The 20,133-nt window shown below is 42.1% G+C and overlaps 2 protein-coding genes across 4 annotated transcripts in view; one reads left to right on the plus strand and one right to left on the minus strand.

The window, feature by feature from the left end:
* LOC115099303 (solute carrier organic anion transporter family member 1C1-like) overlaps positions 1–5,983 on the minus strand; it is a 196,033-nt gene extending 190,050 nt beyond the window's left edge. Inside the window, 1 exon segment of the mRNA XM_029616871.1 lies at positions 5,916–5,983. The gene's annotated coding sequence lies outside the window, so the exon portion shown is untranslated.
* Positions 5,984–12,527: 6,544 nt separating this feature from the next.
* DHRS7C (dehydrogenase/reductase 7C) overlaps positions 12,528–20,133 on the plus strand; it is a 107,460-nt gene continuing 99,854 nt past the window's right edge. For 2 of the 3 annotated variants that reach the window (XM_029616406.1, XM_029616408.1), the window contains exons 1-2: positions 12,528–12,664; positions 13,204–13,363. In XM_029616406.1, coding sequence (XP_029472266.1) covers positions 13,210–13,363 — 154 coding nt within the window. In that variant the 5' untranslated portion in view covers positions 12,528–12,664; positions 13,204–13,209. The remainder of the gene's footprint in view (positions 12,665–13,203; positions 13,364–20,133) is intronic. The other variant, XM_029616407.1, reaches the window with a different exon arrangement.

Raw genomic sequence — 20,133 nt, forward strand, 5'->3', positions numbered from 1 at the left:
CAAAGATAGAATGGCTACATTACTCACATCACTGTCACTTTGTGATATCGCTGCCAACCCACAGAATGGAATAAGACAGTAGAAGTTAAGCTCTAGCTTAGCATGAGTCTTAAAAGGCTCTTTCCCAAACCAAAGTCCATGTCGCCTTTTTCTGTGACATTATATGAACATTAAAGCACTTGCTTATGCTGTGTCAGATCTTCCAGAATGGGAAACTGCATCTGGGGTTCCTACCAAATGGATGCATGTCACTCACAACCAAACTATTGCTACCCATTTCTAGCACTGCTTTAACACTGAAGCAGTACATCACAGCTGCCACACATATCAGAGCAGAAAAACATCAACTTCATTGTATGATTGTGCATGTCCCTAGCTGTTCTGCAGAATGTCTATCAGAGATACACATTTGTCTGACCTGACATAGTAAATATGCTAGGGCCAAAATGCACAGCCCCCAGTTTCTGTTTTACCTGTGTGATGGTCAAGAGAAAATATGAATAACATCCTGGCTGATAATCACTAACAGCGCACACTTGATCTGGGAGTTCCTGTAGTGTGGATACTAAAAGGTTGTGAATAACAAGTAAGATTTCAACTGTTCCAAATGGGAGGATTAGAAAAAGCAATTGTTTAAAGGGAACCTGTAGAAAGTTTGTAGTGGCTGGTTACACACACCAAAGTTTGTAGTGGCTGATTACACACACCAAGCTTTGTGGCAAGTGCATTGTTTGGGTATGTAACATTAGCAGGCCTCTCCAGCATGAAGAAAGAAAGCCAGGCCCTCACTTGACAGCTTGCAGACCTAACTGTACAAGCCACTTATCAAGGATCCAATGCTGTTACATCCGCAAAAGCCCCCCTTGTGAGTTCTGTTGGCTAGAAACACATAGCCAGAACTGGAATAGAGAAAGAAGCATTGCTCTTACCCTCAAGCCAACTGTCACCATAGAGGCAGTCTTCAAAATGATCAAATAGTGCCAATTGCCTAAGTATAAATGAATCATGCATGGCTCCTGGGAACCTGGCCACAATGTTGAGGATGTGCACTCGAACATCACAGACCACTTGCACTTGATGAAGTTGAAGAGCTTTCTGTTGCGGTCTCCTCCCTGCCACAAAGTAAAATGATGGCTGCATGAGTACAGTCGATAACTCCCAGGACATTTGAAAAGTTGGCAATGGCATAAAACCCTCACTTCAATTCCATCAATTCTTGTATGTCATGAGGGAATGCTATTTAGCGATCAATGCAGTCATGTACAACTGTTATGACCTGACCCAAATAGCGGGAGAAAGAGGCTTAGGACATTCGCCTGATGATCCCGACTATCATTTGGAAAGAGTCGGATGCCATGAAATGCAGGGTGGACATTGGTGAGGTCCAGTATAGCGTGGGACCTTTCCATGACTAGATCCAGATCCCTTTTGAGTTCTTCATATAATTCCATGTTAGCCTGAGAGCTGAAGTGATACCTGCTAACCACATGTTCCTCTGGCATGTCCAGCACTATGGTTTGTGGAAGAACGATGTGCTCCCTGAATCATCACCTTGCCCTCCTGCATGGCAAGCACTCCCATGGGCCCCTGTCACTCTCCCAGTGGGGCCAGTGGCTGTGGATTGAACGTCTCTTGCCTATTGTTGTAGTTTTTGTTCTTGTTTTTGTCGGCACCAAGTATCCTTAAGCAACCAGTAACTCACTACAAATAAACTTCCCCCTAACATCGTAGCTTTAGGAAGACAGGTCAGGTAAGAAAAGGTGTTTTTATTGGCCCAGGAGGGCTTGGTAGGTAAGTGTGCTGGAAGGCCTCATTTTATTGCATGCAATAAAAGTCATGGCAACAGGCATAATCCACGAAAACAGCCACTGTCGCATGATAAAACGTTTTTGCTTCTCTAATTAAAAAAAAGTGTTATTTATGATGTTAAATACAACATTATTCTCTGTTAATTCACCACAAAATGGGGTAGGAATCATTAATTTCCATTAACTCCTCCCATTTCAATACTCATAATATAATTTACATGCTTATTTGCGTCATGATATTTAGCACGTGTGTAACATATGTTAGACTCCATTTAATGCGCCTAAGGTCCTCAACATGATATTGAGAAATGACCCTATGTATAGGATATAATACTTTATTGTACATCAAATTATATAATATAATTATTTATTTTAAAAATTTGTAGCCTGCTCTATCCACAGTTCTAGACATGTAACAAACTAAAATATATAATTACGTTTATGCAGACCAAACAGTACAGTCAAAATTACAATTTAAAAAATCTTTAGTCGTAGCTTCAAGATGGTAAACAGCATCCACTGTTAGCAAATACTACATCCAGATAACAAGATCAAACACCAGTGATACCAGGCTGCCACAGAGATGAACAGCCATATCTGACATCAATCAATGCAGACCTCGAATGCAAGTGTAAAAACATGAGCTTTGAGCAGCTTTCTGAAGAAAGGCAATGATGACTCTGATCTAAGCTCCTCAGGGAACAAGTTCCAAAGCATGGGGCTGGTCACACAGAAGAGATATTCGCAAGATTCAGCAAGCAGGATAAGTTTCAGAAAAGGTACACCAAGCACATTTCTAAAATGGTGGGATTATATATTTTAATATGGAGCTATGATAGTGAGGGGAAAGGCCATAAATTGCTTTATATATTAGCATTATGATTTTAAACTGGATCTGCTTGGTCACTGGTTAAACTAGTGAAGTCTATTTAGAATGGGTGTAATGTGCATGCATATAGGAATGCCAATCATGATATGAGCTGCAGCATGTTGAATAATTTAGTAACTCCCTGATAGTGTTTGGTAGCAAAGCTAGATAAAAAGAGCATTACATTAACAGATATTAGTATTACAAATGTTTATATAACCAGCTGAAAATCATGTCATTAAGGAAAGATCATAAATTTCAGAGAAGATGCAGCTTAAACATGCATTTTAAACCATCGTGTTTTTGTGTGGATAAAATGATAGAGGGGAGTCAATTAACACCCCAAGGTTATGAGCCTGATCTTGTGTAGACATGGTAACACCCTTAAACAATAGGGATCTGGGTATATCGTCTGAAGGTCATCAGGCAAGTTGAAGTATTTCAATTGAATATACATTTAAGACAAGCTTATTAGCGGTAAGCCATGATTTGAGACTGTAGCAGGAAGATGGAAATCTTAGAGAGAGCATCATTCCCTGAAGTAGAAATAGGAAAATAAAATTATCATTAGCATAAAGTTTATATCCTCCATCAAGTTTTTCTAGCACCAGGAATAGGGACAGATTTAGGATTTTGCCACCCCTAGGCACTTTTGGTGCTTTCACTACCCCCCACCCCAATTCAGCAGAGCAGGAAATCTTAGCTAGCCTGCTGCCCCTAAATGTTTGCCACCTCTAGGCATAAGCATAATGGGGCCGAGGCAATACCATGTGCAGCAACTAGCACATGGTTTAAACGACTTGAGTGTCCATAACCCCTGATGCAGTACAGGGATTAGTGAATCCAAAACATGCATCCAAATCATTGTGTAACTAATAGCGCTCATCACATATAAATTCCATGTAGATGAGGCTATTAGCTAATACTCATGATGCAAAAAATTTCCTGCGCGGCCAATGCACCCATTGCAATATGGCAAATTTTATGCCAGCCCAGAGCTGGTGTAAAGATATGCCACACTCATGGGCACATTGAAAAAAAACCTAAAAATCCTGCTTTCTATGATTCCTCCTAATAGTATTGCAGTGATACTAAGTAGGAGGAACCAAATAAAGCAGATTTAGTTATAAAAAAAAAGGTTTTTGAAAAAAACAATTCTGGACACACACAAGATACATGGTCCAGGCCCTGTATCTTGTGCACGTCTATGCTGGTAGTGAGATAAAATGGACACTCATAAATTGAGCGTTCATTTTTCCAACCCGCTTGACAGCCACCTCTCCTGTGTGCCTGTTGCCGAGGAGGTGCTAGGGATGCACAAAATTTCCCTAGTGCCTCCTTTTTTGTGTGACCCATAACTTAAATATTGCATTGCATGCCATGCCTAGGAGAGGTGGCTGGGTGCGTGTTAGGAAAATGGGCTCTCAACAGTGAGTGCCCATTTTCTGTGCACAAATATTGCATTGGCCCCAATGGGTGCCTATAAATAAATCCATGACAAAGGAAAGATGTAAAAGTGATCTGGGGTTGGGGCAGGCAAACCCCAGTCTCCACCCCGTTATCTCCCCCATACCTCTAAAAAAATCTTCAGTATTCAGTGGGTGTTTGGAGTGCCCCCAGCTCTGGATCCTTCAATACTATTTTTCAAAATGGCATCAACCTAAACTTGCCCCTATCACGTGATGGGGCAAGGTCCAGGGACCAGACCTAGTCCACATGGCCTTGGGAGAACAAAAACACAATAGATGCCTCAGTCTTATTTCAGTATTTATTAGAACAGAGATGTGCTCAATAATTGCCCGACTCAGGCCGAGTTTCGCAGCTCGTTGGCCGCTGCCTCAGGGGCTTGAACACTTCAAATTCTAGGTGGAACTTCACACAATAAGTTTCATCAGACGTACAGCAATTTTATGATCAATGTTTCGGGTGGTGTGCCGCACTCAGTTTAACATTGAATCACTGAGTCGGGCAATTATTGAGCACATCTCTGTTCTAATAAATACTGAAATAAGACTGAGGCATCTATTGTGTTTTTGTTCTCCTGACGGCTATCATAGATCGCCTACCTCTTTGTTTATATGGCCTTGGGGCAATTTTAGGCTATTAGGGGAAAGGGTAGGGTAAGGAAATGAGCCATTGTTGTGTGATTTCCAAAGTTTCTTTTTATTTTGAGGGCCAGGTTCACCTCAGATGGCAGCATGAGGTTGGGTGGGGGGTCTCCAATGACCCCTAGGGAGGATTTTTGCTATTTGGGGCGGGGGATGTTTTTCAAGCATCTTGGCCCTTTAATTTTCCAACAGGCCATCGGGGACCCACATTAGCATCCCATTGCTCCCTTGGTAAAATATCTCCACCTCCCTTCAACACGGTAAAATATTGAGGCTTCCTTTTTTTAAGCCAGCTGCGTTACTTTATTTAGATTGGATTGTCTATGCATAAGCTGCTTTGCATGGATTAAGCAATTTCATGCATGCAAAGCAACTTATTTCCATAGATGGAAGAAATCTTCAGGTATATTGGTGATATACAGCATTTACAGCAATTTACAGCAATATACAGCATTTAATGTGCCTTACATGCTGTGTAACTTGCGATATCGCCTTATAGCAGCTTAGTAAATCCAGAGGTTAGTTTGAAATAAGTTTTCAAATTTCTCTGGAGTGAAAGTTAAGGTTATAGAACTCACACACACACGAAGAGAGTGTAGGATAGTGTACTTACAATATGGAGTAACTCACAAGAACAAGAGGCAGCAGATTTGATATGAGAGGAATAATAAGGATGGCAGTAGAATGCCATAGAAGATGATAGCCCCTCTATGAAGTAAAAGACTTGAAGAAGGGCTACAGCAGCCATCCAGTCCTGCATGTAGTGAGGTTTTCCACTCTCTAATATCAGACTCAATGTCAATATGTAAATGTCTTAGAGTTGAGAAAAATGAAATGCTAAAATAATGTGATTAGATTTTCAAAACATATGGCACATTTAAGTTATATACAATATTGAAGTTGTAACAGAATTTTAGTTTTTTAAATGCATAACTTCACTGACAAAAAGCAATGCTTTTGTTGTAAAAATAATTTAATTCAGTTTATTTAATAGGATACTGTAATACTTCATATCTCATGATGGATAGGAATAATACATTTAAATTGCAATAATTTATTAATTATAGAAAAGAAATCCTCATTTCAAATGTTAGCTGAAATATTTAGTTTTCAATAATCAAAGTTACATACCTAGATTTTGGATACAATTACAACAGCACCAGCTCCATCAAACTGTTTTAAATTAGTCTTCCCCTATCAGGTCTCTCTGGATTTTGACTGTATAATGATTAACTCTCCTTGATGGTAATCTTTTAAAGCAAATAAAATTCAATCCAGGTAGGTTGCTTTATCTTATGTCCTTTACCCTGCAGACATGCAAGCACACACGCACACACACACACACACACACACACATACCACTTGTCCATGTGAGTTTGAGTTGAAATTGTGCAAAATGTCTCTTCATTACAGCAACAATTCCTAGCAAAACAAATACACTGTGTTTACTAGTTAAAATGAAAAATTGAAAGGAATATAAGAACTGTTAAACTGGGTCAGGGCAAGGGTCTATCAAGCCCACTATCAAACAGTGACCAATCCAGATCACAAAAAGCTGACAGGATCTCAAATAGTAGATAGATTCCATGTTACTTAAACCCAGGAGTAAGCAGTGGCTTTTCCCCAGTCTACCTGATTAATAAGAATTTATTGACTTTTCCTCAAGGAACTTGTCCAAATCTTGTTTAAACCAAGCTATGCTACTTGTCTTTACCACTTCATCCGAAAATGAATTCCAGAGCTCAGTTGTGCATTGAGTGAAAATATATTTTCTCAGATTGGTTATAAATGTGCTGCTTAGTAACTTCATGGAGTATCCAGCAGTCTTTTTATATTTTGAAAGCTTAAACAACCGATTAACATTTACCCATGCCACCTCATTTATGATTTTATAGTCTTCTATCACAGTCGCTCTCAACCTAGTTCTCGAGACACACCTAGACAGGCAGGTTTTCCTGATATCAAAGAATATGCATGCGTTGCGACCGTGACCTACAGGTCCTGATACGGGCACGGTCACTAGCTCATGGGAGAACGTGAGTCCCTAAACCACAGCACGACTCAGAGAGGAGCCCTGAGCCATACTGTGGGAGGTGAGCGCATGCAAGCACGGGCGAAGCAGGAACAAAGCAGGACTGGAACTAAGCAAGGAACTCGGGACAGGCACCAAGCAGGATCAGCCCTCCACTGGACCCACACTCACCAAGAAGACCCAGCAATGCAATGCTGGTCTCAGGAGTAGCCCTCCGGCCACTCGAAAGCCCTTTCGGACCCACTGCTTGGGAACGACGAGTGAGTGAGGCCAGACGAGGCTGAGGGCAGGAACAAGATGAGGGCTTGGAACTTGGAAGGACTCAGGCGAGGACTTGGAACTTGAAAGGACTCAGATGAGGATTCAGGTTACTCAGAAGACTCGGACAAGGATTCAGGTTACTCGGAAGGTCTCAGGCAAGGTTTCAGGACTCAGGCGAAAGTACTGGGTGAGAACTGATTCACAGCACACCCTACACAGTTGCCCGTGGCTGGTCATGGACCACACTAAGCGTGAAGCAGACTCCAGGCGAAGTAGTAGAACTTGAGACTGGAACACATCGAAGATTCAGTAGGGGTCTGCACTGGGGCGTGCCCTACACAGCCGCCTGTGGCTGGTCGCAGACCATGCTGAAGCAGAGCAGGTTCTGGCAGAATCTTGGGCATGGACGGAAGCAGGCACAAGGGACTCCAAAGACCGAGACAGGATTCAAGACTTGGAACACGGAACATTAAAAACAATAGTCTCTTGGAGGTTTGTGCTGCAGACAAGAAGAAGGCCTTGAACCACGAAGCACCCTACACAGCCCCCCATGAGCTGATCACGGACCATGACAGTGGCACGCCAGGAAAGGTGGATGCAAGGAATCTGGGAACTGGTTGCAGAGACGAAGACAAAGACATCAGGACCAGGACATCAGGAACACGGAACATCTGGAACATCAGGACTTTCAAGAATGGAACCAAGGACATCAGGACATGTGGAACATCAGGACTTGGAACAGGCAATGAAGGAGCGGAACCATGGAACATCAGAACATGGAACATTAGAACATGGACCCACAAAACAGGACGGTAAGCGGTCTAGAATAGCCACGGATGTGAAAAAACAAACCAGCTGGTTCTGATAAATTGATTAAATTCTCTTTCCAAGGCTCCGGTCTTGCTTTATTTTTTCACATCAGAACATGGAACAGGTGACGAAGGAGCTCCAACGGAGGATAAAACCAGGAACATCAGGACGAGGAGACCAGGAACAAGGAACAAAGAACCAGCAAGACAAGTGAAGACCACGGAGGACCTGGACTGGTACAGAAGAACATGGACAACCATGGAGTCCGATCGTAGGCCCCAAGGATCAGAAACTAAGCCCTTTTATAGGGCTGAAGGAGGAAGTAAGCTGACAAGGACTTCCGGTGGGGCTGTGGGTTTTTCCCATCACTGGCCCTTTAAATATCTTTGAAGAGGCGCATGCCGGCGCCTAGAGGAGGGCCCAGGAAGGAGCAGGACCCTGGACAGTGGCGTCCCTGCTGCACAGATGGAGGAGGAAGCAGGCAAACATCGGGAGCGGCCTCCAGGCCGCAAGATGACGTTGCAGCGGCAGCGGTTTCCCTTGCTGCTCAGGGATGATTTCAGCGGTGGCTCGGGGCCACGTAGAAGGAAGAAGCGGCGGTGGCAACAGGGTCCTGGCGGCGGCGCAAGGCTGTGATAGTAAAGCAAGCAACAGTGGGGCTTCCTGCCGCTTAGGAGGTCTGGCGACGGCACAAGGTCACGAAAGAGAAGGACAGCTGCAGCTCAGTCCAGGAGCAGTCTGGCTCACAGGAAAGGGCGCTGCAGCGTCGGGCCAGCCTGGGGGTAAGTGAAGGCCTGTTCATGGGGTGGACTCTGTGAGCAGGATTGTAACAGCATGAGGTAGATTTACATGCACTGCCTACATTCTATGCAAATTAATTTCATGCATATTCAGTGTGGATATCCTGAAAACCTGACTGGCTAGGTGTGTCCTGAGGACTTAGTTGAGAACCCCTGCTCTATCATATCTCCCATTAGTGGCATCTTCTCCAACCTGAATTTCCCTAATCTTTTTAGTCTTTTCTCATAGGGGAGACATACACATTTTGGTGACCTTTCTCTGTATCTTTTCCATTTCACCTATATCTTTTCTGAGATGCTGCAAACAGAATTCCACATAGTACATTGTCGTGCCCATTGATCACAGGTGGCTGCGACCTCTCATGCTCACCTCTTTTTTCCCTGCACCGTCAATCATTGGGAGAATGGCGGCCTCCGCTAACCAACGCCGACCTCCCCGGCATCCCCGGGATGGCGTAGGCGCTGCCGACCACCATCTTACTTCTGGAATCACCTAGAAGCATGCGCACAGGGCCTCCTTTTGTATACGTCATGGCGGGATCCTCGGGGGCGTACCCTCCCGATGACGTCAATCCGCTCGTGTACTTAAGCTGAATGGCACATTGCTAAGATGAGTTAGCATGGAGTTCTCTCATTGTTAAATCCGCTACACATCAGGATCCTTTGTTCCAGTATTTCCTTGTGGCATTGGACACTCGGGGGCCCTTCCACGTCTTGGCTATCTGCTCCTCAGAGGGCCTTATGCCTTGGACTTCTCCTGACCTGATCCTTGGGTTTCCTTTCCTGGGACTTCCTCGTGTGAGTACCTTCTTCAACTTCCTACGATATCTGCATTGCTGGACTCTCTACGGTGTACCCCATGCCTGGGCCACTACCATTCTTCTTCATAACTCTTCTGACTATCCAGAGCTACAGGGTAATGCTGCTACTAGTCAAGATCCTCGGCATACCCCGCACTTCTGGCCACTACTGGATCTGCACTCTGAGGTATCTACATCTACCTAGAGGATTCTCCTGGTGTACCCCGCGCTGCAGGCCACTACTGGATCTGCTCATCTACCGCATCACCCTGAGTTGATTCTGCTCAAGAACTGTGTTCATTGCATTCCCCGCTCCTTGGGTTATGCATTATTCTTTTCTCCCTAATAGTCTCTCTCACAGCTGTGTCCTACATTGCTGAGACCATGCCTATCGATGGTGAGGCTCATGGGGCTCCTCCCTGTGGGCAGAGACGTGTCTCACCTCGGCCTGGGGTTCACAATTTCCTTCAAAAACCATAACAGATTGCTAACTCCATGGACCCAGCTCAGCTCTCAGCCCTCCAGGCCATCCCTGGCCTGGTCCAACGTCTTGCCGAACAACAAAGGACACTAGAGACACTGGCTAATGCCATTAATCAGCTGAACTCTCAACGAATTCCACAGGAACGCCTGACAAGGCAATTTCTGCTCCACAGATGATGCCTGTACATTTCTCCGTGCCCTTGCCAGCACCTGTTATGTAGGGCTTTCTAAATCAACCTACTTACTTCCCAGACGTAGTCTCCAAAAGTATGTATATACTGTCTCTTCTAGATGGGAAAGCCCTGGCCTGGGCCTCGCCTCTCTGAGAATGTAATGACCCTATACTCAAGGACTTGGCGGGATTCATCACACTCTTTCATTCTATATTTGACAATCCCACCCGCAAGACTGTTGCTGGGTCTGCTTTCCTGCATTTATAACAGGGTACCAAACCTTTATCAAGTTTAAAACCTTGTCCTCGGAACTACATTGGGACCTGGGTTGCCTGCGAGCTATTTTCCTAGAAGGCTTTAACTCTCACATCAAAGACGAATTAGCAGCACGGGAACTTCCTGATACTTTGGACTCCCTCATTGACCTTGCTGGGAGAATTGATCGCAGACTGCATGAACATTCACAAGAGATAAAAGGTCCTAAGAAGATGTCATCTGGAGTTCCTCGTTCTCATCCCATAACAGTTACTCAGGCCGCTCCTGTACCCACAATCAAAGAAGAGGAACCAATGCAGCTAGGCCGCAGCCATCTTACGTCAAAGGAAAGGTGATATCGAAAGAGACTTGGTCTCTGTATGTACTGCGGATAACCTGGCCATGCGGTACCCTCCTGTCCCAACTGTCCGGGAAACTTGCAGACCTAGGATCCACCGGAGGACTCTTTCTAGGTCTAACTTCTCCCTCCTCCACTGACCCTTCCAGTTTCCATTATTTCAGAAGCCCTCAGATTCCACACATAAGCCCTCATTGACTCAGGAGCCGGTGGGAACTTCATACTCTGTCAACTCGTAGAGCACCTACAAATCCCTACGGAGCTGACACCCACTCCACTTCTGCTGTCATCTATCCATGGTGAGCCACTGCCCGGTGAGGTCTCCTATACTACCAAACCTCTTCGTCTCCACATAGGGTCGCTACACTCTGAGACCATTACATTTCTGGTCCTGGGTAAAGCTATACATCCGGTCATACTCGGATTGCCCTGGCTTCAAACTCACTCACCTCAATTCAACTGGAGTACCCTTGAACTATCCCAATGGGGAGAAGCCTGTCATGAAAGATGTTTTGCCTGACTACCACCACTTTTCTTCTGGGTTTACCTCCACAGTACCAGTCTTACCAGGATGTCTTCTCTAAACAAGCCACGAATGCTTTGCTATCTCACCAATCTTTTGACTGTGCTATCAACCTAGTACCGGGTTCCGAACCACCTAGAGAAAGGATGTACCCACTTTCTCTATCCGAGACAAAAACTATGTCTACCTACATTCAGGAGAACTTGGCAAAGGGCTTCAATCGGCCTTCAAAGTCCCCGGCCGGAGTCGGATTCTTTTTCGTGGGTAAGAAGGATGGATCCCTTTGTCCATGTATAGACTATCGTGACTTGAATGAAATCACCATGAAGGACCGCTACCCACTGCCGCTGATCTCTGAACTTTTTGATCGGCACCAAGGAGCCAAAATATTCACTAAGCTGGATCTCAGAGGAGTTTATAATCTAGTTTGCATACGCCGGGGCAATGAATGGAAAACGGCATTCAATACCCGCGAAGGGAAAAGGGAGATAGCAAAGGGAACTGAAGAGGGAGAGAAAGAGGAAAGAGGAGAGCACTGAGGCCTGGGGAAAATACTTGGGTCTGGGGGGGGGTGTGAGCAGGGAGGGAGGAAGAGGGAGATCACTGGAGTCCATATGTGTGTATGTTTATGTTTATGTGAGAGACTCAGTGAGTGGAGGGGAAAGACTGTCCACACCACTTTTTCTGTTCTTTGGCATTTTCCCACCATTGTATCACAACAGGCTTTGTTTTAGTAGTTATAGTTGAAAAAATATACATGCATACTTCTTACCATTGTTTTAGATGATGTAAAAGTACATGAATTCCTTTAGTTACCTATCAAGCTGCTAGTCAAACAAAAAATAGGTACCCTGTGTTTAAATATTGGCTGGATTTGTGGCAGCTAGCTAAAATGTAGGCTTGTAGAGTTCATTTCAGCTGTCTATTGAAAATGTAACCTTTAGTGACTTAGGCCCCTGTTTAGCAGGCATACTAACATATTTTAAAAGGCATGCTAAGTGATAGTGTCCTTGAGTGAATTGGCTGAAAAAATTGTATTAAACATATAATAGTTTGTCAAAAAAATTATATTTCTCCTTCTTTTCAATTAAATGGCAGCGATAAAGACTTCTTTAAACTGTACAAGTTCAAAAGAGCTCTGACATTCCAGCTAGGGCAGCACTGTTGTAACTTGACCATGGTGTCATGTGTTCCCCTGGATCAGATTATAGATTCTATATTTGCTGCCTTAAACATGTAGTACAGCTGACAACTATTAATAGTGTAAAGGCTGCCGGGCATAGGAGAAGGTATGCATGTGATAAGTGGCACTTCAACATTCAGAGTAAATCCACTGATGTAAAGTCATTTTTCTGATTTCTCATTGCTTCATATTTATAATCACGGTAAGATATTTTTAAAAATTATATTTACCCTTCTCTGGAAAATGTTTGATTATTGGTTGTGAGTGAAAGATTTTAGCTAGTTCTGCCAGTCAGAATGTGTGATAAGGATTATTTCCTTTTTACAAATCATTTATAGCTGTAACTCAAAAGTCATATATTTGAAAAGATCATTCACTATAGACTTCAATATGAAATTGTTAAATAATAAGATTTACCACTTCTGTGGCTTATCCTCAGATAAATAACAAAAAAGAATTGGTGAATGCAACATAAAGAGAAATTCAATATTTTTTCACCAGCTATAAAAAAAGATCTTTATTAAATTATATAGTAAACCATGTTTCATTTCTCAGATTTCTATCTACTGACCATAGGGACTGGCAGAATAGATAAATGACACACTACTGCTAAAGACAAGGAGGCATAACATTAATTCTTTAAAAAACATAAACTTTAGAATGTTTCTAATGAACTGTGAATGATGTTATATTTCCCACTTTTGTTTTCTGATTAATCTAATTTGTTTTTTCTCTCCTCAGGTAGTAATGGGGGTCCTGGCCTTCCTTACTTTGCCTTTGATTCTCTTTGGAATCAGTGGAATTGTTTATATTTACAGAGAAGTTGTCAGATTGATGTCAAAGTCAGCGGTGAGAAACAAAGTGGTGGTGATCACTGATGCCATCTCCGGACTGGGCAAAGGTACATGAACTATCAGTGCACCCTCTGTGCTCTGTTGGTTACCTCTAAGGAATGAAATGTACTAGTGCTACTATCTCTGTAATAAATTTATGAAATAACTAGAAATAACTACCCGGCATTGCTCAGGTTCTCTGGTTCATAACTGATTTAAATTTTACAATAAAACAAAAGTTAAAAAGATAAATGTTTTATTTTATTAATTAATTAACAGAAAGCATATAGAAACTTCTCTCTGTAAACCACATTAAACCTTGTCTGGTGGCAACAGTATATTAGATTTCTCAGGTTTCCCAACTGTTGATAACTGTTGCTATGCTAATCGATAGTAAACAAATGAATGAACCTTTTTTTTTTTCTCTCACATTCATTTTTCATGTTTGTTTCTATAGTATTTCAGCATTTCAGACAAACATGTCAGAGAGGCCAATCGATACAAGCCTTTTATATATAGATAGATTGATAGATTAATATTCAGATGTGCTATTTATCTGTCATATGCGGTCACTAATTCAGCATTTCACTTTCAGAAGGGTATTTAATTTCTTACTGAAGAAGGGTAGCAGCAAAACTGAAGGTTACAAACCTTCAAAATTTACTCAGCACTCAGCAAAAGGGGAAGAGAGTGTTGCATTGCTGTATAAACTGCTAGATTGAAAAAAAACATATATAATATATTTCTTTCAGTAAAAAACTGATTTGCAGAGAGATTTCTGTGTTTAAGCCACTCTCAGACTGGACAGGCCAGGTTGGGGGAGTTATGTCATGAAATTTTAAGAATGTTTGGCTCTTGGGAGTAGCTGAACCACTCATAGGCCTTTAGATTGCCCTGTAGGAGTGAAGAAATATTCCAGACTCCCAAAGTATTTCTTACAACAATAGCATAAACCTTAACAGAGTCTTCACTGTAATAACAATCAAAGGAACTTATTCAAAAACAATGCTAAACATAGTAATTCTTTTTGAAGAAGGTCCAGTATCTTCCATTCAAGAGCACTCTCCTACCCTTCCTCAAAAATGTCCACCTGCTGATTCTCTTACAACTGAGGTGCACGCATGTTATAAAATTGGGGGTCGGCGTGCGCAAGGGGTGTACAATTGTGCAACTTGTGTGCGCCGACGCCCGTGGCCTTCTCCTGTTCCGGCCTCGGAGGGAACTTCCCAACCCCCTAACCTAACCTCCCTTCCCCTTCCCCTAACCCTCCCGCCCCCTAGCCCTATTCTAAACACCTCCTGACCTTTAATTTACCTGTTGTGCGTGCTGGCAACCTGCCGGCACACGATCCTCTGACACAGCGGCAAATAGCCGCTGTGCCGGAGGCCTCAGGCCCTGCCCTGCCCCCAGACCACCCCACCCCACCCCCTCCATGCCTTTTTCATGCGTCCCAGGGCTTTACGTGCGTTGCCGGGCCTTTCTAAAATAGGCCTGGCACATGTAGGCTTTTTAAATTCTACCCCATATGGAAAAATAATCCTAACTGGGCATATACAAAGCTGAGTTCTGTATTAGGAGTTACTACTGAGGAAAAAAATCTGGGAGTCATGGGGACATGAGGACTACTCCTGTGCCCTTATCTCAGGGCACAGGGGCAGTAAATAAAATGTTAGGAATGGTTTGTACAAAGGAGTACAAAACAGTGGATATCATAGTGCCTCTCTATTGATCCATGTTGAAACCACATTATTTATCACAAACCAATTATTATTGTTTAACAACTATGTACTGAACCATTATGGCACCTGTGTAAATTGATATATTTTAGCATCATTATTTTATGTGCCTTACTGTAAACCGTTGTGACGGTATCCATCTTAACGACGGTATAGAAAAGATTTAAAATAAATAAATAAATAAATATTGAATATTATGTGCAGTTCTGGTCACCCAATCTCTTAAAAGATAAAATAGAATTAGAAAAGGTATAGAGAAGGCCAACAAAAATGATAAATGGGATAGAATGGCTTTTTATAAAGGCTAAACAAGTTAAGGCTTGGAGAATAGCTGATTGAGATGGTATATGATAGAGGTTTATAAAATCATGAGTGGGATAGAACAGTTAAATAAAAAATATTTACCCTTACAATTAGCATGAAGGGACATTCCTTGAAACTAACAGGTAGCTAATTTAAAACAAATTGGAGAAAGTATTTTTTCACTCAATGCACAATCAAACTGTAAAGTTTGTTGCCAGAGGATATGGTGAAAGCAGTTAGCATAGCTAGATTTAAAAGGGGTTTGGACAAGTTCCTGTAGGAAAAGTCATACATCATTATCAGCCATTTCAGAAAGCCAATGCTTATCCCTGGGAGTGAGCATCAAGGAATGGATCTACTCTTTTGGATCTTCCAAATACTTGTGATGCAGATCTGTCAATGCTGGAGATAGATTGCTGGCCAGGATGGACCTTTGTTGTGGCTCAGCATGGCATATCTTATGTTCTTATATTCTTAATAGCAGGGGAGCTCCTCAAGCTTACCTGGACCTTTACTGCTTGTATTGCCTGTACAGCTCTTCCTCTCCCCATAAGTATTAGGATGTGTGAAAAATAGCAATTTTACTTTACAAATATTTTTGTTTGATTCTTACAGATTTCTTTTTGACCTATAGAAAGCAAATAATAGAAAAAAGAAACCTAAATAGCAATTGCCATTAAAATGGATATTTGAGAAGCATTTGGCAAAAAAGAAAATATTCATCAACGGCCTATGAAAGATATTTGTAGCACTCGGTAAAAGAACCTGCATAGAACATTCATTAATATTTGCTACATGCTGTTTCTAGACCAGCCACAATTAATTCACAGAAATATGCAGGGATTTAACAAGCAGATGACAGCCTTTAGCCAAGAACATACTTACTCCTGCTTGATGCTGGCATAAGTTAAACCAAATGATGATGTCATCACACATCACATTTTGCTTCCAATCTGAGTGATTTTGTTACTTTTAAAACAGCTTTACATTTGAAGAAAAATATTCATGTTAGGTGAAAAAAGGTTTCTTTTCTCTTCTCTGTCATGTGACTCATTTCTCATTTTTGATAACTGGCTTAAGTTGCCATGAGAAAGCCTTTTTATAGGACAAGTGTCACTTTTTTCTTACTCAGAATCATGGTATTTCCCTTTAAAAAAAGTTTAGTCTAACAGTACATCTACATTATCCTATACAAAATCTTATTTGCTGATTTATTTATTTATAAGATTTATGAATTGCCTTCTAAAACTTACAATAAGTCTTTCAAAAGAGATGTACAGCAAAAGTAAACAATTTAAAACAATACAATAATATAAAACCATCACTTGATTAAAACAATATTGGACTAGGGAAACTATAGCTTAAAATTTTTAAAAACTCTAGATTGAGCTCAGAGCTCGGAAGTCATCAGCCAGTACTTTGATTTACAGCGAAAACGCAATAAGCACATTTCTTCCCTGATCGATAAGGGGAGATTATTCCAGGCATCAGGACTTCAAGTAAAGAATGATCTTTTATAGAATTTTACATGCCAAATGGTTCTCGGAGATGGGAGTTGAAGTACATAGCTGTACTGAGAGCATGCTTTTCTGAGTGAGGACTTTCAGTGCAGTCTAGATGACATTTGTTGGGGGGGGGGGGGGGGGACACAATCCCATGAAAGATCTTAAAAGTGAGGGTAAGTACTTTAAACTTACACTGAAATCTTACTGGGAGCCAGTGTAGAATTTCCAATAGAGGAGTTATAGATTTGCACCTAGTACAACCCATAACAATTCTAGCTGCCATGTTTTTTAACACTTGAAGTTTTCTAATTAAAGTGCTCAGTAACCCACAGTATGTAGCATTATAGTCATCTGGAACTGAGATCAGAAGGGCATAAACCATGGATTTTAGAGCCTCAAAGGTTAAAAATGATTTAAAATATCTCACACGTCATAAATGCCCATAGGCTATATGGAGGACTGAGTTGATGTGATTTCCCATAGACCAACTACCATTTAGTCTAACTCCTAAATATTTTACCTCATCAGAAGATTGCACAGTGTAGCTACCCATAGATAACATAGGTGGTCATTTTCTAAAATTTTATCGCACGTGAAAAGGGCCTTTTTGCATGCGATATGATTTAACTTAGCTGTAGGGGAGGAGTCAGGGTGGGGAGGGGAGGGGTTGGGGTGGGGAAGGGAGGAGTTGGGGTGGGGAGGGGGAGGAGTCTGCTGCGGCACCACTGCCGGTGATAATGTGTGGAACATTATCCCCGGCAGTAGCAAGGCGAATAGCTACACCTTTTCGATGTCGCTATTTGCTGTGAAAGGCTGCAGCTGGCCACACTGCGGCCGGCGAAATCGCACCACCGTGGTGCAAATGGCAGCAACCTTTCACAGGTCCGCCTCCCCCTTCGCTCCCTCGCCCCCTTTTTCACAGGATTCATCATTCTGTGAAGAATGATGAATCTAGCCCTTAGTTTGCTATTAATAGAATATTTGGTGTTAATAAAAAAATGTCCAAAGGATATTCTGCGTAATTTTAAACAGCTGGCCAGTTTCACACTATAAAATTATTTGATAGCCTCATTCAACTAATTCTATATGGCTATGAGAGTGAAGTCTGGAATTTATAGGAAGGGACAGAATGTCAATATAAATCCTGCACCTCCAGTTCTGTAACTCTGTGCATCCACTGAAATTCCCCAAACAATGGAGCTTTGATGTTTCCCTTACAGCTCATCATACTAAAAAATATTTTCAAATTCTGGTGTCACCTCACAGTAACAGCAGCACAAACACCTTCCTCTGCCAGGCACATTGTGAACTAACACAAAACCCTGCAAAAAAGACACTCAAAATCTATACTGCAATCCCATTGTAACATAACAGTAATAACACCAAGGACGCAAACAATAATAACCCTACCTGTGAAAAAGCAAGGGTAAATATTACACTGGGTCCTAGAATACCAATACACCACCTACTGAGGAAACAAAACAAACCAGATTGCTATAGATCCCTATGCTAGCAGAATCTCTCATCATGGTTACACACACAGAGCAGAGACAGACCCTCACCAAATACAGAATAAAGGAGCACAAATTAGACAAAAACTGAAATGGAAACCCCAAGAAGCCAGACTCTGTATTAACAATGGAAAAACAGAACCACTATTCCTCATAAAGCAAATAAAATCAAGAAACATAAAGCATCAGTTATAATAGTAAAACCATACTAATAAGATTATTTTAAAACTACTGATAAATAGAATTTCTAATAATTAAAATCATATACGTTTTTTACAACACCAATAAAATATTTCAAAACAGCACATATATCAAATAACACCCAATAATTAAAACTAATAAGGATTTTAAAAAGCCCCTGCTGTCCATACGTGGGAGCTCTTGATTTCCAGTCACTCTGATATTATCAAGGATTAGGAGGTTATCCTCTCTCTCACACATACTCACTAGGGATGTGAATCGTTTTTTGACGATTTAAAATATCGTCCGATATATTTTTTTTTTTGTATTTCAAAATTTTTATTGACTCAAACAGGTGAATGTATACATCACTTACAACAAAATAATAAAGAAAAGCGGATAACAATAACACCGTCTAAATCCGTTTGTCAACATTTTTCAACATGATATGCACTTAACTAGTTACATAATGTACTGAATTAGAATACATAGCGCATTCCCTACCTACCACCCCCCTCCCCTTGCAACGTATGTACAACAACAACAAAAGGATAAATACAAACAAATGAGATAGACGAAAAAGGGGATAATGGGTCCGTGAAGCATCCTCTACATACACTAAAGGGAGAACAATAGGTCAAAGGGCATGAGTTACTGAATCTTTAACATCGCCGAAGTAGAAGAGAAAAGAATTAGGTAATCCCTTAACAAGAGCTTGGAGTGGAAAGAGTACCCAACCACCCACCATAAGGAGCCCACGTTTTATGGAAGGCTCCTAGTCTGTCATAATGCACGGCCGTGAGGCGACCCAATTGATAATAGGTGTGCAGACACGCGTGCACTTGTGCTAGGCTAGGTGGATTCTGCTGCTTCCAAAGCTTAGCTATCTCCGAGCGCGCTGCAACACAAACCTGCTGTACTAACCGACACTGAAACTTATCCAACTCCTCAATAGGTAATGTCAATAAGGCATGCCAAGGTTCTAAGTGAACAGCAATCTTAAGGCATTCTGTTATCCACACTTCCAGTGATACCCAAAATTCACGAATCTGCGGGCATTGCCACCATACGTGAAAATATGTGCCCAACATCCCACACCCCCTCCAGCAGAGATTTGATACAGAGGGGGCAAACCGATGTAAACGATCGGGTGTGTAATGCCATCTATATATCATTTTGTGGCAATTTTCCTGCAACCCAGCAGAGATGGAGCATTTAGAAGCATGGAGGAACACAGTGTCCCATTCCTCATCCGACAGTGTCCGGCCAAAATCAGCCGTCCAAGCTGCCTGCTGTGTAAAGTGTCCCCGTTGCCTACTGTTGAGTAGAGCATACATTTTTGAGATGATACCCCTCAACATGGTAGAATTAAGGCAATAGGACTCAAACAATGAACTAGTAAGCCGGGCTGTGCCCGCCCTAAGCGCCCGTCGTAGCAAATAAGAAAGTTTAGCGTACAATAAGAAATCAACATCTGGTAAATGATATCGGGTACCCAGTTCCTCCGCTGTCAGTAATTTCCCTTGCGCCACCACATGAGCTATCGTGACCATGCCCGCCGAATACCATCCCTGGGAAGCTGTGGTAGAAGCCGCAGGGGGTA

This window comes from Rhinatrema bivittatum, chromosome 9 (assembly GCF_901001135.1).
Source record: "Rhinatrema bivittatum chromosome 9, aRhiBiv1.1, whole genome shotgun sequence".
NCBI classification, from domain to species: domain Eukaryota; kingdom Metazoa; phylum Chordata; class Amphibia; order Gymnophiona; family Rhinatrematidae; genus Rhinatrema; species Rhinatrema bivittatum.